We start from the raw sequence: 22,334 nt of genomic DNA, 5'->3' as shown, positions 1-22,334 counted from the left end.
GGACACTACAGGAAGGAAGGATGGATGGCCGGGACCACCCCCATTACGGGTAAGTTTCATTTTTTTTATTGACTCGGAGGGTGGGGGAGGGGCCCGACCGGTATAGCGGTATGGGCAAAAATCCATACCGGTATACCGCCCAGCACTACGGTGGGGGGTGCGACGCGGTGCGTGGTCGCGGTACGGCGCGGTGCGGCGGGTCGGGAGGGGGGCGGTGCGGGGGCGGGGCATTATCGGCTTATCGTCAAGGTAATTGCGATACCGATAATGCCCAAAATCGTGATTATCGGCCATACCGATAATCGGTCGATCCCTAATAGTGACATAGTAACATAGTTCATGAGGTTGAAAAAAGACCAGAGTGCATCAAGTTCAACCTATATCCCTACTGAGTCCCTACTGAGTTGATCCAGAGGAAGGCAAAAAAAAACTCATACTAGAGGTAAAAATTCCTTCCCGACTCCAAATATGGCATCAGAAGAAATCCCTGGATCAACGTTCTGTCCCTATAATTCTAATAAACATAACCAGCTATGTTATTAATCTCCAAAAATGCATCCAGACCCATTTTGCAGGCTCCCAAGCAGATATTTGGTAGGCTGTGTAAGCATAATAGCAATATTAATCAATAATGCTATCATCCTTGAAAGATTTGTAATAGTCCCCAAATGGGCACTTAAAAATAGTGATAACATTTCTTAAAAAAAAAAAAAAAAATTGCATTATTAAGAGGCATGTCTCCTTTAAGTTGGTCTGCTGCTGGCAAAAAATGTTTTGTCATCCCTGTCATATATGTATATGGCAGGGCACTGAAACATTGACCTGGGCACTTTGTGATGATTCCGCTATCATCTTTCCCTTAACAGCTGTCATTGGTGTTAAAGTAGTGGAGTGGTGTATTTAACAAAGGTTTTGGGTGCGGAACAAAGTGCCTTCAGATTTTCAGAACTCCAGGCATTCCTTTTGAAAATCTGGTGCACGTGGCAAAGTTTCTGGCGCTTATAAAACTGTACTAAATACACAAGTCTTTGAATATGTCCCCCTATGTGTGCGTTCACACTACGCAATTCCTCTGTAAACTTTTACATCAGTGGGAATGGGTTTCCGCGAGACCCATTCACACTGAGCAATTTCAGCGGTGGACAGTTCCACCGCTGAAATTGTTCCACACAGAGAATTAACATGTTCATTCTTTGTGTGGAATTCTGCTAGCACTGCATAGCTGTCAATCGTGACCGTGCATTGCCGCAGGGTCCTACCGCCGACGGTGGCTGCCAAGCTGAATCTCCACTCGCTGAATCTCATTCTGCAGTGTGAACACACCCTTAGTCTCTTGGGCAGGAGGTATAATAACTCTTGGGGCATTCTCCTAATGTCCATATCTAAAGGGACCTATCATAAAGGCAGGTTTGCATTAAAGGGGTTATCTTTCATCCATCTACAGATAATTAAGCCCAAAGAGACCATGGATGGCAAGAAATTTATATTACAGATTTTTTTAAGTGGCTTTCTGATTTGGTTTAAAAAGGGTTGCTTCCTTTTTTTCCATGATATTGGATTTCATCTGTGCCCACATAGATTCTTTAAAGCAGTTAACTAGAAATACGGTTTTTATACATGTAGGTTGAAGGGTATGCTGCTGGTGAAACTTTATTTCTTGGTCACTTCATTGGGAGATACAGAAACCATGGGTATATGCTACTGCCACTCGGAGGCTAACGCACAGAAAAAAGGTTGGATCCTCCCCAACAGAATATACCCGCCCACTGGCACAGAGCTAAACCAATTTTAGCTTAGTGTCAGTAGGAGGTAGACACAGGTCTGGAGTTCATCAGACCTGGTCATTACTTTAAATTTTTTAGATAAGGTTGTGTATAGCTAGCCTGATTTTCTTCCTTCCCAGGTGACCAGGGCAACAGGGATGACAAGGCTGCCCTGTTCTATCAAATGCGACAAAGGGGCATGGTGCATAATAGAGTTCATTGTTGTCCCCTTATTGGCAAAGGTTGGCACCTGGAAGAGTACAATGGGACCTGGTGTGTAGCAGCTTCCCTCTGATCTCTCCCCCCTTCTGGGGTCTTTGTTACTCCTGGGATTTTCCCCTACAGGTCTCCCTCTCCCTGCTCTCACTCCCTAGGTGCAGCCATGCATTTTTTGGCAAGTACCTGGCTTAGGGTCTCCAGCTTGTTAGCATCCTGGACATATGCTCCGGAGCGCTATAGTTCCTTTGCAGGTGCCTGCTCTCAATCTGCAGCTGTGCGGCCTGTGTTGCTCCCACACAGTATGCCGGTTATTGATGTTCTTGGCTGCTCAATATTTCAGCCACGCAGCATTTTCTGCTCTCATGACCGCTCATGTCTAGGTCCAGTTCCTTTTGTTTGGCTCAGGCAGGAGGTGGGTCCTTGGCCTCCATATCAGGCTTAATATTAATTTAGCCCTTGGATATGGCCCTCTGTTGGAGGACAGCTTAACTGTGCCCCTCCCTCTCCTCCTGCAATAGGCTTACAGAGCATCACCAGGGATCACGGTGCTCCTTCTTCTGCTCCCTCTTGGCTCTAAGAGCGCTCAACTTTCGGTTTTGCATGTCTCCTACTCTCCTATGAGTACTCTATGCGCCAACTACAGCCTTTAAGCTCTAGGCTGTCACCTGCCCCAGCTTGGACTTCTTACTGGTGGCACTGTATCTCTAAGCTGGCAGTTCCGCTCCACTGCCTTCCTCTCAGGCTGTACAGTCACTTGGACGGGTCGGTCGCCAGCACTTCCGCAAGCACCCCAGGGTCTCATCCTCCTCCGGTTCTTCTGCAGGACCCCAGCACAAGCTCCCGTCATGCCATATGGTGGACAGCCTATTCATGGTTATATGTGGCTTTAGGCCTGGAACGCTGATTCTGCCTCTAAGCACTCTCTCATTTGCCTCATCTTTGACATAATTGCCTGTATGGTAAGAAGTTAGAATAAATCCTTTCTGGAGCTACCAGTTGTAAGAGCTCTCTTGCCCCAGGTCCATTCCCGTCTCTTGGGCCCTCAGGTGGAGGTGGGCATGAGGGACCCAGACTTTGAGGAAGAAGACTATGGACTGGACCACTTCCTTTCACTACTTTTCTGGCCTTTTCCTCGGGGTTAATGGACACAAGCATCTACATGCCAGGAGAGGATGAGCCCTTCCTTCAAGACACATACATCTTGGTAGTCCAGTCCAAAGTCTTTTTCCTCATGTCTGGATCCCTCATGCCTTCCTCCGCCTGTATGGGCACCCTGCCCGGGTCTCTTCCTTTAGGTCGGCAGCCGTCTGTCTCTCTTCTGAGACATGTGGTTGGCGCTAGGATCGACCGATATCGATTTTTTTAAGGGCCGATACCGATAATCTGTGACCTTTCAGGCCGATAGCCGATAACTTATACTGATATTCACACCTAAAATGTGAAACCCCACACAAAAGAAATAAAATCAACTGTAAAATATGGTTAAAAATAATTTTATTATATTTAATAAGGAGTATGCACACAGAATCCATAGGGGGTATAAATACAATAAAAAAAAAAAAAAAAAAAAAAATATATATATATATATATAGAACACGAATATGGTAGTATACAATGTATAATAAATAGCGCAAAGAGCCTAATTAATGCTATTGTAAAGTATATAGTGCTATTATAAAGTATATAATGCTATTGTAGTATATAGTATATAGCTATAGCAAAGGTACAGTGGGACACAGCCAATAAATAATGTGCAAAACTAATGCTGAGTGGATAAGTCAAAAACCATACTGTGAGATGGGTGCATAATAATTAATCACAAAGGTTCAATACTGTGCCAAATTATTTAAGTAAATGCAAGGACAGGTGATGTTCATAAATCGTGCAAGAACCAAGAAGAGACAAAAGTGAAAGCTGAGCTGTGATTGGTTGTTGTGGGGAAATCACTCTATTTTTTCTCTCACACAGTTTGATAAATCTGGGCCAAAGTCCTTTTACCCTTTTCCATCCTTTCTCCCAAATGTTGTTCCCTCTTTTCATGTGTATAAGGACATTGTCATCCCTTCTTTCTCCTTCTCTCCTTCCCATTCTTGTGAGCTTCCTCTTCACAATCTGGATGAGGTATATGCATATCTCTTGCTCATCTCCTCCTTCCTGCGCTCTGACTCTCTTGTTATCCAAGAAGGACGAAAAAAGGGCTGCTATTTGTAAAGCCTACCGCTGCAAAGGGAAGATTCCTCTTTTTTTCGGGTCATGGCCCACTCCACATGGTCTTTGTAGGCTTCCTGGGTGGTTCAGGTGTGCCATGCCACTTCTTGGTCCTCCTTGCCCACCTTTTCACATTTCTACAGTGTGCATACTTATACATCGGAAGATGCAGGGCTCAGCCACATAGTTTTGCAGGCGGCAATGGTTCAGTATTCTGATTGACCTCCCTTTCCCTGCTGGTTATTTTTTCTACCCAGGGGACTGCTTTGGGACACCCTATGGTTCCAGTGTCCCCAATGAAGCAACTGAGAAAAGAGGAATTTATATACTCACTGTAAAATCTCTTTCTCGTAGCCTTTATTAGGGGACACAGCTCCCACCTTGTCTGGTTGCTTTTTTTGCCTGTTGGCGGAGTTCTTGGACTATTTCTCTTAGTTTTTTTTGGCTTTTCATGCTGCTCTGTGACCAACTGGTTTAGCTCAGTGCCAACTGGAGCAAACCTTTTTTTTTTATTAGTGTCAGACTCCTAACGGCATAAGCATATACCCATGGTTATGTCCCCCAATGAAGGCTACAAGAAAGAGATTTTACGGTGAGTTCAAATTTGCTATTTGTTGCTAAAACACAGACCTTGCATGAACAGAATCACACTTATTAATTGTATTGCATCTCAGCTCAATTTAAAATTAATACGTATAAGCTGCAATATGAATGTAAATATTTCCTCTGATCATTATCTTCTACAGAGATAGCAAGGGAAGTAAGTGAAGTAAGTGAAGACAGCAAGCCCCCTCGTAAAATGAGTAAATCGAAGAAAGCTAGGAAAGAGCGCAGAGCCCGGGAGAGATTATTGAAGCTTCAAGAGGAAGCAGAAGCTCGGGAAAAAGCTGAGGATGGCCATGTCCGATCCTGGCAACAGGACCGTGAGCCGGAATCTCAACGTGACAGTAGAGAAAAGCCAAGATCGCTTCTACAAGTTGACGATTTTGATGCCAGACCCTTGCAGCGTGCCAGGAGCCCGTTATCTCAGTATGACAGAAAAGATGATGCGAGAATTCAAGAACGAGATGGTGAATATTATTCCCAATCCAGGTACCGTGATGTTGGCTCAGTATATCATTCTGACAACAGAGACAATCCAAAATATCAGCAAGATACCGTAGGTGACATGGCATGGCAGTACAAAACTGGAGGAGGGACAGACTTATTGTCGGATACTAGGGTTGGTTCTTTACCTTCTCGTAGTATTGGTAATATCCCTTCATATCAACAAGAACGACCATTTCCACCTGCCACTGAAGTTGTCCCACCAGTCAATGCTACTCTTCCACTGGTTGGTGGAGGCAGCACTACTTATCCGCTGATTGGTGGTGTTAGCAATACTCATCCGCTGGTTGGTGGTGCCAGCACTACTTATCCACTGGTTGGTGGTGGCAGCAATGCTCTTCCGCTGGATGGTGGTGGCAGCAGTACACTTCCTCTGGTTACTTATCCTCCAGTTCGTAGTAGCAGCACTACTTATCCTCCGGTTGGTAGTGGCACCACTACTCTCCCACCTGTAAGAAGTTTAGGTTCAACCTTTCAAGATGACTTTGATGATGTGGACTTAAGAGTGGTTAACCCTGATCATGACAAACCTTCAGTTATACGTGAGAAGGGAGACACTCCAAATCGTAAAAGTAGCCGTAGTGATTCCCGATCTACCAGTCGTAAAGGCTCCTCATCTACTTCTGCAAGCACCAAGGACCAGAGCAGAAGGCGAAAACACTCTCCAGATTCCCGCAGTAGATCACATAGACACGAAAAACGAGACAGGAACTGTGAGGATGTTGATGTGCGGTCCGCGTTACCCCCGGGAGGTGTTTCATTTAAAGGTAAGCTAATTTTTTTTATTGATTTGTTGCTGTTTATTGGGTCACTTTTTGATTATATCTGTTTCTACACTCAAGGGTCACCAGGGTTTCGCACCCAGAGTTCCAACTCTTGTGGCAAATCATCTTAATTTTGCACAGATTCAGAATCCTAGATTATACCATAAGTAGCCAGATTTGCCATTTGAACCATTGGGTGACCCTTTGTGGGAGCTTTAGTGGTGGCCAACAAATTTTGACTGTAATAATGTTTTTTTCATATATATAGTTTATTACTGTATATACTTAATGAACACATGTGTTGTCTTTTATAATTATAGAACTGAGGGAGGCGTATCAAAAAAATCCAAATATAGTTTTCAGGTAAGTAATAAGGGTATATTGTAAAGGGTACATCTATTACTCATTAGGTTTATATGGGGTTAGGCACAGTGCATTGATGGTATAGTAGTATGGAGGGAACCAACTTTGTATTTGTTTATATAGCACTAACAACACTTTTTTTTTATCATAGTGGAATTTGCTTTTTATATTATGCCTTCTTTAACCCCTTAAGGACACAACCAATTTTATTTTTGCCTTTTTGGTTTTTCCTCTTCACCTTCTAAAATCCATAACTCTCTTATATTTTCAACTATTATAGTAGAAATACACCGGCACCAGTGTCGGGCTGGGGAATGATGTGGCTATATGAGCGGGGCTTAGTACCTGTCTTCATGCATAAACTTTGGCGGTGCAATGCGTTCCATACAGTTGTCCAATGAATCCAACAAACAGTAGAAGAAGCAAGCAAAATAATGCAGCACTCGCCACATGTTTTGTGTTCACCGTCTTCTTTATTCGGTTCTTTAAAATGCGCGAGATGGCCTGACGAAGTGCTGAGAGCACGCAACGGTCCGTCGCCACCCACATCCCCCACACTCTAGGTCTCCGCTCTCCTGTACACTAGGTCTCCTGTACCTGTCTGCGCATTTTAAAGAACCGAATAAAGAAGACGGTGAACACAAAACATGTGGTGAGTTCTGCGTTATTTTGCTTGCTTCTTCTACTGTTTGTTGGATTCTTTTATATTTTCATTCACAGACCCTCATTTTTTGCGGCATGCTCTGTAGTTTTTATTGCTACCACTGTGTATATGTGGATTTGTGATTACTTTATTCCTTTTTATTTTATTTTTTTAATGTGATGTGACTAAAAATCTGTAACTATGGAATTGGTATTGGTATTTTTTTTTTTTTACATTGTTCACCTTACAGGATCATTAACATTAAATCTTAATAGTTTGGACATTTCCGCATACGGTAATACCAAATATGTTTGTATCACAGATTTGTAACATTCTTTTTTTACTTTGTCATCATGAGGTATTGAATGATGGAGGGAAACGTCAATTTGTTTTTATTTTAGCACAAGGCTGCAACATAACAAAATGTGAAAAAATTAAAAGGGTCTAAAAACTTTCCAAATGCATTGTATATTTTGATGCAGTATTGAGAGATTGCTATTAATCATAGTATTTACATTTTATGATAACTGGTGCCATATTACTAGGAAGCGACTGTGCTGGGAGAAAGTCAAAAGGACCTTGGTCCATTCATCCTCATCAGAAGTAGGCCCCGCCAAACATATCCTAGTGATATTCCTTACAGGAGTTGTGCAGCAAAAGTTCACTTATCTTTTATCCACAGGATAGGCAATAAATAGCTGATCATGTGGGGGTCTGACCGCTGGGACCCCTTGCGATCTCCTGCACGACACTCCGGCTTTCCCCATACATGAAGCTGGGGTCGGCACGCACCCTTCATGTATGTCTATGGGAAAGCCAGAGATACACGAACGCTGTACTTTCCGGCGGATGAATTGACGCGTGCCACCACCCACTCCATGCATGGAGAGAACCAGAGCACCATGCAGAAGATCGTGAGGGGCCTCTGAGGTCGAACCCACTACAAACAGTTACTTATTCCCTGTCCGGTGGATAGGAGATAAGTTAGTTTTCTCTGCACAACCCCTTTAACATTATATAATGGAAATACTATTTGAAGGAACTCTCCACTGCCTGAAGGCAGCCTTTTTTTAATTTTTTTTAGCCGCTGTGCATTAAAAAATTTTAAGAGTTCTATTTGTTTAGCTTTGGCATACATCTCTGCCATTGAACCCACATGTCATCCATAAAATATTAATAGATATATTTCTTGTTCAGCTCCATTGGGGGACACAGGAACTGTGGGTATATCTTGCTGCCACTAGGAGGCTGCCACTAGGCATAACAAAAAAGAATTCTGCTCCTCCCAGCAGGATATACCCCACCTACTGACTCAGAGGCATTCAATTTTAGCTTAGTGTCCTAGGAGGAAGACACAGGTCTGGTTTTCTCCAGAAAATTTATTATTTTCTAGTGCTAGTGTTTAGATTTTTTCTCCTTTTTTATTTTTCTAGGTAGGGGCTAAAGGAGCATGGCGCTGCCTGATTTCCCCACATGCGACTGAAGGGTATGGTCCTTTAACCCTTCCTCGCCACCGACCAGCACCAGGTTGTACCTTGGGTCCGGGTCACCTATTGCCTCTGCTCGCCCCGCTTACTGAAGCCTGGTATGATGCAGTTGGCCTAGACTGGTTGAAGAGGGGCACTTTTCTATCTGGAGAGGTAAGTATATCACCATAGGTAAGTATGATTCCCCTCTTCAAACACCCCCCCCCCCCCCCCATCTTCTCTTCTTTAACCCCTTAAAGACCAGGCCATTTTACACCTTAGGACCAGAGCGTTTTTTTGAACATCTAACCACTGTCACTTTAAACATTAATAACTCTGGAATGCTTTTAGTTATCATTCTGATTCCGAGATTGTTTTTTCGTAACATATTCTACTTTAACGTGATGGTAAATTTTTGTGGTAACTTGCATCCTTTCTTGGCGAAAAATCCCAAAATTTGATGAAAAAATTGAAAATTTAGCATTTTTCTAACTTTGAAGCTCTCTGCTTGTAAGGAAAATGGATATTCCAAATAAAAAAAATTTTGTTTCACATATACAATATATCTACTTTATGTTTGCATCATAAAATTGACATAGTTTTTACTTTTGGAAGACACCAGAGGGCTTCAAAGTTCAGCAGCAATTTTTCAAACATTTTCAAACTCACTATTTTTCAGGGACCAGTTAAGGTTTGAAGTGGATTTGAAGGGCCTTCATATTAGAAATACCCCACAAATGACCCCATTATAAAAACTGCACCCCCCAAAGTATTCAAAATGACGTTTAACGGCGTGGCTGTTGAAACCGCTATACTGAGGGCCCGTGGTTTTTCCTCAGGGGTTATTCGCACCATGCTCAGGGCACGTAAGGAATCCTCGGGTAGGTTTTTCCACAGTACTTGGCGAGCCTATTTTCGGTGTTGTGAGGCCCGCTCTTTCTCCAGTTCGTTTTTCCCCACCGAATCTCCTGGCGTTTTTACAGTCGGGCCTTGAAACATGTTTGCCACTTAGTTCCCTCAAGGGTCAAGTGTCAGTGCTGTCAATCCTTTTTCACTGGCCTCTAGGTTTTAACTCTTCTGTTCGCACCTTTCTCTTTCTGCAAGGGGTAGCTCATGAGATTCCTCCTTACAGGTCTCCTACTCCTCCTTGTGACTTGAACTTAGTCCTGAGCGCTTTGCAGTCCGCTCCGTTCGAGCCTATCCGGGACATTTCCCTTTGTTTCCTTTCTTGGAAGGTGGCCTTCCTGGTTGCAGTGACCTCCATTCGTCGGGTGTCGGAATTGGCGTCTCTCTCTTGTCGGCCTCCCTTCCTGGTGCTTCATCAGGACAAGGCTGTGCTCCGGCCAGTTCCTTCCTTTCAGCCAAAGGTGGTTTCTTCTTTTCATCTGAACGAGGATATCGTTCTTCCCTCCTTCTGTCCGGCTCTGTCTCATCCTAAGGAGCGCTCTCTCCACAACTTGGATGTGGTCAGGGCCTTGCGGGTTTACCTTTCGGCCACCTCTTCTTTCCGAGGATCTGATTCGCTGTTCGTTCTGCAGGAGGGCCGATGCAAAGGTTTGCCGGATTCTAAGGCCACCATCTCCAGGTGGATCCGGTCCACCATTTCTGAGGCGTATCGTTCTAAGAGGAAGGTTCCCCCCTTCCGGGTTACAGCTCACTCCACTCGCTCTGTGGGGGCCTCTTGGGCGGTCTTCAACAGGGCTTCTGCTCTCCAGGTGTGTAAGGCGGCTACTTGGTCTTCAGTGCACACGTTCACCAAATTCTACCAAGCGCATACTTCTGCATCCGCTGACGCCAGTTTGGGGCGTAAGGTTTTGCAGGCAGCGGTGGGTTTGCCGTCCGCTTGATTCCGGGATGATTGTTTTTCCCGCCCCGGGGACTGCTTTGGTATGTCCCACGGTTCCTGTGTCCCCCCTTGGAGCTGAACGAGAAAAGGAGATTTTTTTTTACACTTATCGTAAAATCTTTTTCTCGGAAGATCCATTGGGGGACACACCTCCCACCCCTTTGGTTTTAGTTTGTGATCTGAGGGTCGGTCGCCTGTCAGTCTGTTTGGTTCTCTTGTTTGACTGGGCTTCCTCTGCACTCTGTATTTTTCGGTTCCTCCTATTGCTTTGGGACTAAAATTGAGTGTCTAAGTCAATAGGTGGGATATATCCTGCTGGGAGGAGCCGACTTCTTTTTTTGTTATGCCTAGTGTCAGCCTCCTAGTGGCTGCAAGATATACCCACGGTTCCTGTGTCCCCCAATGGATCTTCCGAGAAAAAGATTTTACAGTAAGTGTAAAAAATCTCCTTTTATTTTCCAGCAGTGAAAATCTTCCTCTGTGTAAAAAGAAAGAGGTAAGCAGCAGAAATAATTATTTCCTAAACCATGTGATTGTTTGTTATGAAAGTTGCTATCTTTTGCCTTTACTTTATGTTTTTCAGGACAAGGAGACTGACAGTGACATGGAAGTCTGCAGCATGGTATGAGATTAGTCATGTTTGTTCTGTAAACGTGGTACAGTGGGTTTATGGCATATTAAAGGAGAACTCCGGAATAGGAAAATTATCGTCCATAGTGCCGGCAGTAAAAAAAAAAAAATATATATATATATATATATATATATATATATAATTCGCTCCCCCATTGCCTCCGGTAACCGGCTCCGGCCTCCGCCGCGATCCTCTTCCTGGTTGCTGGTGGTCGGCGAGTCATACTGCTCTCAGCCAATCACCGGCCACAGTGAAGTCTCGACTCGGCCGGCAATAGGCTGAGCGCCAGTGTGAGAACGCTTCAAGACACGCAATTCTTCACTCCACCGGCACCTGCTGCCAGGGCCGAAAACATCACACTGCTGCTCAGCCTATCGCTGGCCAAGTCAGGACTTTGCTGCAGCCTGTGATTGGCAGTATGAGTGCAGTATGACTCGCCGACCACCGGCGGAGGCTGGAGCCGGTTACCGGAGGCACTGGGGGAGCGAAGGAAGGTATGTACCTGTTTATTTTTTACTGTAGGCAGTATGGATGATAATTTTCCTATTCCGGAGTTCTCCTTTAAAGACTACACTTTTATTTACTGGGAGTGTTTATTTTAGATGGTAAAAACTTTGGATTAGGGTGAAACGTATAGACCAGTGGTCTCCAAGCTGGGGAACCTCAGGTGTTGCAAAACTCTCAGCTTTTGGCTGTCCGAGCATTCTTGGATTTGTAGTTTTGCAACTGCTAGAAGTCCACAGTTTGGAGACGACTGGTATAGACCATACACCGATCAGCCATAACATTGATAAACTACCTGCCTAATATTGTCCGTATCAAAACAGTGCTGCCCTAAAGGTTCCTCTGAAGGTATCTGAAGCATCTGGCAGCAACACATCAGCAGCCGATCCTTTGTTCTGTAAGGTGTGGTCTTCACAGATCAGACTTGCCTTTCCAGCACATATACACAGAATGACATCTGGGAAATTTGAAGGTCAACACCTTTTAACTCTGTCATATTCCCCAAACCAGCGCTAAAGAGCCCACAGCTGTTAGGCAGTACAGTTGCCATGTACATGGTTTGTAACATGGAACATGTCAAAATTACAATCACATGAGGCCAGGACCTCGCGATAGGTAAGTATATACTACTTTGCAACCTATACCTTTCTAAGGGTTCCTTTCCATGGCAGGTTTGCTCTCTTTTATTGTTTTTAGGGTCACCTCCCCTATTTTCTTTTCTCAGAGAGTACATAATCCTGTACTTATTGCCTCTCCCCCCCCCCCCCCCTGCTATTTTCTTTTCTCAGAGGGTACATAATCCTGTTCTTATTGCCCCCCCCTCTCCTATTTCTTTTCTCAGAGGTGCATAATCCTGTCCTTATTGCCCCCCTCCCCTCTCCTATTTTCTTTACTCAGAGGGTAAATAATCCTGTCCTTATTGCCCCCCCTCTCCTATATTTTTTTTCTTAGAGGGTACCTAATCCTGTCCATATTGCCCCCCCCCCCTCCCCCCCTCTCTCCTATTTTCTTTTCTCAGAGGGTACCAAATCCTGTCCTTATTGCCCCCTCTCTGCAGCACTCTGTTTCTTCATCTTGGTCCTGGTGTCTGGTTTTTCTAGGCCTTGTGGTCCAGTGGCCTCCCTCTCCCCAGTCTTCCCATGCAGTGTCCGGGCGTTCTCTGGCAGATTGCGCACCTTTTAATCCTCTACCTGGTCCTTCTCCCTAGTGCTTTCTGGAGCAGGTTGTGTGCTATACACGTCCTCAACTATTAGTAATTTTTCTCTTTGCTCCTGTTGCTGCTCAGGCTGTTCCGTCTGGTCACAGAAATGTGGTGCCTCATACAGCTGACCTCTAACGCTATGTTCCTTCCAACCCAAAATTTCACTAGAATTCTCCTTTAGGTTTTTTATTCCCTACCTCGGGGACTTCTTTTGGATGTTCCATGGTCTGTTGTGTTTCCTGATGAAAAATTTGAAAAAATTAGATTTTTGTTCTTATCGGTTAAATCCTTTACTCACTTTATTCATTGGGGGAGACACAGTATCCACCCAATAATTTTGGTTCTTCCTCTTCACTAGTTCTTGGTGCTTCACCGTCCAGAGCTTTCTCCTGGTGTTACATTTCTTCAGTGTTGGGTTCTTCTGTTGCTCCTTCTGCTTGTGTACAAACTGTTTAGCTCAGTGTGTACTGGAGGGGAATATCCTGTGCAGGAGGAGCTAACACTATCCTGCTTAATGGTGCCTCTTAATGCCATCAACCTATACTCCCAGTTTTGTGTGTCGCCAAGTAAATGGAGCAAAAAAAATTTTTACAGGTAAGAACAAAATTTTTTTTTTCAGCCCCAGAACTGACCTTGACAGGTGCCATTGTTTTAAGATTATATATTTTATTCTCTTTGTCTTCATCTGTTAGTGGGGTTAATTTTATGGCTGATCACTGTGTATTGATATCTAAATTCACACTGATATTAAATACCTGAGTTAATGTGATTAAGAAGGTGTAGAATTGCTAATAAAAATATCATTCATTTCTTTCTAGGAATTCAGCGACTGTGAGCCAGATGAGTTCTGGAACAATGAAGAGATGTTTGATTTCTTGGTAAGGTGGTTGACTATGCTTCTTACAGACACAAGATATATCATTGACTAGCTAGCTGTCTACTTGAAGCCACGAAAGATAACACAGCCAATGTATTTTGAGGACTTTGTATGCTATTCAGGGGCTGAGCCGAGGTTGCTCCACGTGCAGTTGGTGCCAGCTGTATAATACAATTGATACTCTCCATTAGTTGACAGGATCTGACTTCAATTTAACCTCCCAGATGCCACAGTGAGCAGCTCCCATGGCATCTAGGTAGTTATTTGACAATTTCCGTTCCTGTCTGCCATGATAGAGCTTATGATTGATCACCGGCTAACAGTACACTGTAATACAGGTTTTCATTGTAATGCACAAACAGTCACATGTTTAAGTTCCCAACATTGACTAACAACGTAAGGGCAAAAAAGGTTTTAGAAGAAATTTTTTTTACAGAAATGGTATGTCTGTGTGGGAGAATGTCCTTACTATAAAAAAAAAATATATATATATATAATGTTGTTGATCCCTCACAGTGAACACCATAAACAACTGTCAATTTTTGGTCACCTTGCATCCAAAAAACATGGGACAATAAATGAGGAAAAATCCATTTTAGAAATGGTACCAAGAAAAATTACAGATCACTGTGCAAATAACAAGCCTTTACATAGAACTGTAGATGGAAAAATAAAATATCAGTCAGAGTATGGTGATGTAAAACAATTAAGGAAAAAACTTTTTTTTATATATCAACTGGCTCCAGAAAGTTAAACAGTTTTGTAAATTACTTCTATTAAAAAAATCTTAATTCTTTCAGTGCTTATGAGCTTCTGATGTTAAGGTTGTTCTTTTCTGTCTAAGTGCTCTCTGATGACACCTGTCTCTGGAACCGCCCAGTTTAGAAGCAAATCCCCATAGCAAACCTCTAAAAGTAGTTAAAAATAAAGCTAAAATCATATAACTTGGGTATTGCTGTACATAATATTTCCTATTATGTTTCATGGTAAAAAAAAAATTCCATTACAAGCACTCGATGAAAACATAGACTCTTCTGCTATCTTATCCAGTTTTATTTATTATAGAATCAAAGATTACTGGGGGGCATGTTTTCTTTAATGTATGTATGTTTCTCTCACTTTCTCTTAGAAATTCTTCTACATTGATAATGAAGAGGATGTTAAGTTTGTCTTGGAAGCCATAAAGCAAATGTCTGAAGCTCTGGTACGTTACAAGACACGTAAGGAGGATTTGCAGAATCGCATTTTTGCGGAGAAAGAGAGGCTGGAAACAGAAAAGAAGGTATTATGTCTTGTATTACAAATCCTGAACATGAGGGACCTTCTGGTATCTGCTCCTCCCTATGTTGCTGTTGTCCCCTCCTTGCTCTTCTCTTTTAGCTGCTATAAAGATGCTCTTTATGAGTAGCTGCCAAAAGAGAGGAAGTTATGTTGGCAAGATGCTCGGAACCTAAAAGGGTATTTAGACGTCAGGGAAATAATAACAAAGCTGTTTAAGCATTTACCATTTCTAACCTCTTTGTTCCAGTTCTGAAACCAATAAGAATCTATTTGCCCAGCTTTACGTCACTGTTCTCCCACCTTGCCTACTCAACTCCCACAGCAATCCTACCAGTTCACCACCCAGAGCTGAAGTAGGACATTGCTCTACAGAGCAGAACCTTTTGTATTTATTTATTTACCTGCATGCTCCTCTGCCTGTATCATTGTTTAGCCCAAGGCAGCATGCTATAAACATATCTCATTCTTCTCTAAATCATTCAATAAAGATCTATATGTATTTGTGTATATGACATGGAGATGGGGGTGAGCCTTGAGCTCAGAGATTAGATCCAGCCAAGCCCTCTGATACAACAGATTATGAAAGAGGGACAAGCCGAAGAGATGGTGAGATAACACCACACTGACAATATCTTAGTTTTATTTAAATACAATTTCTCTATCGGCTCCATTGGGGGACACAGACCTTGGGTATATGCTGTTGTTGCTAGGAGACTTGACACTAAGGAAAAAAAAAAAAAAAAAGTCGGCTCCTCCCAGCAGGATATACCCGCCTACAGAGCCTGAGGTAATCAATTTTAGCTTAGTGTCGCAGGAGATGGACACTAGTCTGGGGTTCTCCCCAGACTTGGTCTAACATTTTTTTATTTTTACAAAATAGGGACGTTTAGTTTTTCTTATTCCCTTTTATTTTCCTTTTTTCAAGTGGGGTCTCAGGAACATAGCGTTCACTGTTTCCCCATTTGCGATTGAGGGGGCAGAGGCATCGTGGATGTACTGTCAACCCCCTCTCGCCAATGGCCAGCACCTGGGGTTGTTCCTTATGGGTCCGGGTCCCCCACCTTTCCCTGCTCGTCTCGCTTTTCAAGCCCGTCATGATGCAGGTGACAAAAAAGCTGGCTGAAGACTTCATGACTGAAGACTTCATTAGGTGAATTCTTCAGATTGAGGGGAGTATTCTCCCCCCCCCCCCTTTTTTTCCTTTCAGGTGCGGGGGCTTGCAACTGCTGGTTTTGGTGCCACTCCTTTTTATTCTATCTAGTTGGGGGTCCATATTGGCCAAGGGCTCCCTAACGTTTATTGGGGGCACTTGGGGAATGCAGGGGGCTAAAAGGAGTCAGTGGTGTAGGACTTTGTGTGTGCTTTCACTTTTTGCAGTTATTCAGCAGCCGCGGCTGCCTTTTCACTTTAGCATTCCCCTGTGCTCTGGCCGCGTCATGTGCGACCCGGGTGGAGCGCAGTTTACTTTCACTTTCGCAGCGGCCCGCTGCGCCGGCATTCTCGCTCGCTCCCGTTCCCCTTCACTCACATATGCTTCGGGGATGGGAGCGGGCGCCATTAATAGCCGGCCTCCTTCTTTCTCGGCAGAGTTCGCGCCCTTGAGAGCGCACAAATCTCTTTAGCCAATGAGAACTGGGCAAGGGGCTGTTAGCCAATCAGAGGAGCCTCAGTCTAATCCTGCCCCTCTTTTCTGATTTGTCCGGCCGTCCCTGCCTGTTTTCTCTCTCCCTTCTCGTTCCTTTCCTCACAACAGCTGCCTGGTGGGGGACACGGACGCTGGTGAGGCTGTTTTATTTTACTCATGTTCGAGCCAAGAACTGTTCCTCCCTCTAAACAGGTACCTGGGGCCCTGGTCACCTACTATTCTTGTAAGGGCTGCAACTCCAAAATGCCTGAGTCTGCTGAACTCACTTGTTCCGCCTGCACCACTGCACCTCCTGACCCCCCTGGTATTCCTATTCAGGTTGCTCCCCCAGACCCAGTGGGCTCTGCTTCCCCTCCAATATGGGTGTCTTCCCTCTCTGTCTATTTCTGACTTGGCGCAGGTCTCCCACTCCGTGGTGACTGCCTTAGAGAGGTCCTCCTTACACCGTTCCCCAAGAGAGCCTCGCTCTCCCTCACCCTATTTTAAATGCTCTCACAAGCGTAATAGGGGTCATTCCTCTGACTCCTCTCTGGAGTCTTTGTACAGACGTAGGCGCTCCTCTGCTACGTCTTCCAGCAAGTGTCTTTCTTCTAGAAGAGACTCCCCAAGTCGCCGGTCTGAGTCTCAAGAACGGCGCGCCAGGTCAGTGTCTCCCTCTTCTAAGGCTGCCTCCACCCGTTCCCACTCCCCTGGAGAACTAGTTGATGAGGCTGCTTCTGTCTCTGGCTCAGAAGACCACGCTGTCATGACCGATACGGTGGACTCATTGGTTTCGGCCATAAGAGACACCTTTCACCTAGAGGTCCCAGGAACTTTGGACGCTGTCCCAGAAGTTTCCTTTCATCGTGCCAGTCCGGCACCCAAAATGTTCAGCTCCCATGCTGAATTTGAAGCCTTGCTAGAGTCTGCCTGGAGGCACCCTGACAAGAGGTTTCAAGAAACAAAGAAGGTTCAAGCGCGTTATCCCTTTGCTAAGGACCTCATTGCCTGGTGGACCTCACCTCCTACGGTGGACCCACCAGTCTCCCGTCTATCTAAGACTACTACCCTACCTTTGCCCGATGCTGCATCTTTTAAGGATCCAGTGGACAAAAAGGTGGAGACCTTGGCTAAATTTGCCTTTGAGGTGATGGGTTCATCTCTTCTCCCTAATTTTGCCTCTGCCTGGGTTTCCAGGGCCCTTGCGATGTGGGTTTCCAGACTCCGCCAGGGCATTTCTTCTGGGGCTTCCTCGGAAGAACTGGCCGACTTAATTCTGCTTTCTAAAGCGGGAGATTTTCTTTGTTCTGCTTCCATGCAGTCGGCCCGCTGTGCTGCTTTTGCCATGGGTAACCTTGTGGCTCTCCGTAGATCTGTGTGGCTCAAAGCCTGGGATGCGGACGCAGCTTCTAAAAAGTCTCTCACTGAGCTTCCTTTTACTGGCTCTCGGCTTTTTGGTAAGTGCCTAGACGAGATCATCTCGGAAGCCACGGGCGGGAAGAGTTCCTTATTACCTCAAAATAAGGCCCGTAATACTCCCTCCCGCCGTAAATCTACCTCCTTTCGGACCTTCGGGGTCACGAAGGGGACTAGGCAGGCGCCTTCTCGGGACAAGAAGGCTCCCTTCTTCCAGACTCACCCATCCTGGAAATCGGATAACCGTTCGGGCTGCTCTGCGCCCAAGGCGGGTACCCGCAAACCCACATCCGCCGGAAGGGACGCCCCCACCCGCAGATTTTTCTTGGGTAGGAGGTCGTTTGTTACTCTTCCGGGACGTCTGGACCACACATGTGCAGGACTCCTGGGTCAGAGATGTGGTGTCCAACGGTTACCGGATCGAGTTTGCCTCTGTTCCTAAGGATCTCTCTCTCTGGCAAAGGCCTTACGAGGTGTGCTTCAGTCCCTCCTCATTCAAGGGGTCATTGTCCCGGTTCCTCCCAGGGAACGCTTTAGAGGTTTTTATTCCAACCTCTTTGTAGTTCCCAAGAAAGGGGGTTCTGTACGCCCAATCTTGGATCTAAAGCTCCTCAACAGGCATCTCCTCCTGCGCCACTTCCGCATGGAGTCTCTCCGTTCGGTTGTGGTGACCATGGATCAGGGGGAGTTTCTTTCCTCAGTGGACATCAGGGACTCCTACCTCCATGTTCTGATTTTTCCGGGACACCAGCGGTTCTTCCGATTTGCTGTCCCGAAGGGACATTTCCAGTTCGTGGCTCTCCCCTTCGGCCTGGCCACAGCTCCGAGGGTATTCACCAAGGTCCTTGCGCCGGTGATCGGCCTGCTATGGACAAGGGGGGTCTCAGTGATCCCTTACTTGGACGACCTTCTGATCAAGGCTCCGTCCAGAGACCAGAATCTAAAAAGCCTCACTCTTCAGACCCTGTCTCGCTTCGGTTGGTTGGTCAATCGGGACAAGTCCAAACTATCCCCCACTCAGTCCCTGGTTTTTCTGGGACTTCGGTTCAACACCCGGTCTGCCCGGGTTCACCTCCCGTCGGACAATCGATCGACTTTGTCAGGGGTTCGTATACTCAGGAACCCCTCCCCAGTAACCATTCGGTTTTGCATGGAAGTCCTGGGTCGGATGATGGCGGCCATGGAGGCCGTTCCCTTTGCTCAGTTTCATTTTCGACCCCTTCAACTTGCGATTCTATCGCGGTGGGACAGGTCTCCATTGTCCCTCGATCGCAAGATTGTACTTCCTCGGACATCTCGCCGCTCCCTTCTGTGGTGGCTCCGCTCCCCCCTGCTTCTTCAGGGACGCTCCTTCCTGCCCCATCCATTGGTTGGTTGTCACGACGGATGCCAGCCTTTGGGGTTGGGGGGGTGTCTTCCGAGACCGGACAGTCCAGGGCCTTTGGTCTCCCAGGGAGACACTCTTCCCGATCAACATCTTGGAACTGAGGGCAATCTACCTTTGCCTGTTACATTGGGAGAGCTTTCTCCAGGGCCGCCCAGTTCGCGTCCAGTCAGACAACTCCACTGCGGTGGCATACATCAATCGCCAGGGCGGCATCCGTAGTTCGCCCGGCGATGGCCGAAGTTTCCAAGATCCTTCTCTGGACGGAGCTCAGGGTTCCGGCCATCTCGGCAATTCACATCCCAGGTGTAAACAATTGGGATGCGGACTTCCTAAGCAGGTCCTCTCCCGACCCCGGCGAGTGGTCCCTTCATCCGGAGGTATTTGCAGAGATCTGCGGCCTCTGGGGAACTCCAGATGTGGACCTCTTTGCATCCCGCCACAACCAGAAGGTTCCCCTCTTTATGTCGAAGTCGTGGGACCCCCGTGCTCTGGCAGCGGATGCACTGGTAATTCCTTGGTCGGGATTCGCCCTTCCTAATCTGTTCCCTCCTCTTCCTCTCCTTCCCAGGGTCCTGAGGAAGCTCAGAGCGGAGAACATTCCCGCCATTCTCGTGGCTCCAGATTGACCTCGGAGGGCATGGTACGCCAACGTCGTCCGGCTCCTGGACGACGTTCCGCTGTGCCTTCCGCTTCGTCCAGACCTTCTCTCTCATGGTCCCCTGTGCCACCCCAATTTACCATCGCTGCATTTGACGGCGTGGCGGTTGAGACCGCGGTAATAAGGGCCCGTGGCTTCTCAACTCAGGTGATTCGCACCATGCTCAAGGCACGCAAGCCCTCTTCCGCAAGGATTTACCACCGTACCTGGCGGTCTTATTTTCGTTGGTGCGAATCTCAATCTCTTTCTCCAGTCGTGTTTTCCCTTCCCTGACTTCTTTCATTTTTGCAGTCAGGGCTGGAACAACAATTAGCTCTCAGCTCTTTAAAGGGTCAAGTGTCTGCCCTTTCCATTCTTTTCCAACGCCCTCTGGCATTTGATTCTCCTGTTCGGATCTTTCTTCAAGGAGTGGCCCACGCGGCTCCTCCTTACAGGTCTCCTACACCTCCTTGGGATCTGAATTTGGTCCTTGGCACACTACAAGGCGCGCCCTCTGAACCCCTCAGGGAGGTTTCCCTTTGTCTCCTTTCCTGGAAGGTGGCGTTCCTTATGGCAATTACCTCCATCAGACGGGCTCCTTTTCTAATTGTCCATCAGGACAAATTAGTTTTTCGTCCGGTTCCTTCTTTCTTGCCTAAGGTGGTTTCTGCCTTCCACCTTAATGAGGATATCATCCTCCCGTCCTTTTGTCCCCCTCCATCTTATCCCGGGGAGCGTTTGCTTAATAAACTTGATGTGTTACGGGCGGTGCGTACCTACCTCTCTGTTACATCTTCTTTTCGTCAGTGTGATTCCTTTTTTGTTCTTACGGACGGTCACCGTAAAGGGTCTACCTGCCTCTAAGGCGACCATTTCGCGGTGGATCAGGTCTGCCATTTCAAAAGCTTACTGTTGCAGGGGGAAAAGACCCCTCCTTTCAGGGTTTCAGCTCACTCCACGCGTTCTGTCGGAGCTTCCTGGGCTCTTCATAACAGAACTTCAGCCTCTCAGGTCTGTAAGGCGGCTACATGGTCGTCCTTGCACACTTTCACTAAGTTCTACCAGGTTCATACCTTTGCATCCTTGGATGCTAGTCTGGGCCGTAAGGTGTTGCAAGCGGCGGTGGCCCAGCCTGCCCCTTGATTGTTTTCTGTACCCACCCTAGGGACGGCTTTGGTACATCCCAAGGTCTGTGTCCCCCAATGGAGCCGATAGAGAAAAAGGGATTTTTGTCTTACCGTAAAATCCTTTGCATACAGTAGTGAATGTTGATATACATTAAAAAAAAGTTTTTTCCTGGAATACCCCTTTAATCCCCAAACTCCGTTCATGGCAGTGCGACTTCGGCTACCACAGCAAGAGGATGTCTGTTGCTGTGATAGCCGAAGCTTCTTGGGGGGCTTGCGTGCTCACTTCATGCTTGCGGGGCACAAGATGTCAGCCTGCGGCTCACAGTACCACATGACAGCGGGAGGATGGATTTCTCCTCCCGCTGTCAGGCAGCCCTGTGCCCACGGCTCACAGTGTACTGAATACCCTGTATCAGCGCTGCGACTGGGTATTCAGCACTATTCAGCGCCCACGGGGGATATCAGTGTATAAGTGCAGCGGCTGACAGTTAACCCCTTCCCTGCCATGGGAACCGTGTGTCCGTGGGGGGAATCGGCTAGCATGATTGCCTCCGCGGGCGTACGGTCCCCATGGTGGGGGAATTAATAACATGTCAGCCGCAGCGATATCATGATTTCCCCGCGGGCAGCTTCTCACCCCGCAAGGAACAGAAACCCTGTGCCCACGGCACACACTGGCTTTTCTGCTCTGCAGCGCCCATGGCTCACACTGGCTTTCAGTGCTTGTAGAGGGGGGGGGAGGTGACAGCTTGTGGTCTCCGATCGCCAAACGGGGGAAGGGGAACAGAAGCACTGCAGCGCCCACGGCTGACAAATCATTAATCCCCCGACGTGGGGAGAATGTGCAGCGCTGCGGCTAACAGTTAACCCTTTCCCCAATGCGGGGAAATCGCTTTGGGGGGAGGGGCGGAGGGAAGAAGAGCAGCACCCGCGGATCACATATGATTAGTTCCCCGATGCGGGGACAGCGTGCTGCGGCTGACCATTCATTCCCTGATGTGGGGACTGCGGGGTGAGAAGCTGACAGTGCGCCCACGGGGGAATCAGCTGCATTGCTGAATACCCAGCCGCAGGGCTGATACAGGGTATTCAATAGACTGTGAGCCACGGGGGCAGGGCTGGCTGACAGCGGGAGGAGACATCCATCCTCCCGCTGTCGTCTATTACTGTGAGCCGTGGGCGCATCATGTTGTAGTGTGAGCTGCGTGCACAGGGCCGCCTGACCGTGGGAGGAGACATCCATCCTCCCGCTGTCCTGTGGTACTGT

The 22,334-nt window shown here is 46.7% G+C and overlaps 1 protein-coding gene across 1 annotated transcript in view; it reads left to right on the top strand.

Annotated features, from left to right (window-relative positions):
- The window catches only part of LOC130295667 (uncharacterized), a 114,783-nt gene that overhangs the window by 24,455 nt on the left and 67,994 nt on the right, over window positions 1–22,334 (top strand). The window contains exons 8-13 of the mRNA XM_056546661.1: window positions 4,937–6,064; window positions 6,382–6,424; window positions 10,842–10,875; window positions 10,963–11,001; window positions 13,534–13,593; window positions 14,722–14,874. Of these exons, the coding sequence (XP_056402636.1) occupies window positions 4,937–6,064; window positions 6,382–6,424; window positions 10,842–10,875; window positions 10,963–11,001; window positions 13,534–13,593; window positions 14,722–14,874 (1,457 nt within the window). The remainder of the gene's footprint in view (window positions 1–4,936; window positions 6,065–6,381; window positions 6,425–10,841; window positions 10,876–10,962; window positions 11,002–13,533; window positions 13,594–14,721; window positions 14,875–22,334) is intronic.

This window comes from Hyla sarda, chromosome 11 (assembly GCF_029499605.1).
Source record: "Hyla sarda isolate aHylSar1 chromosome 11, aHylSar1.hap1, whole genome shotgun sequence".
NCBI lineage: Eukaryota > Metazoa > Chordata > Amphibia > Anura > Hylidae > Hyla > Hyla sarda.
This window is presented reverse-complemented; position numbering and strand designations above follow the sequence as displayed.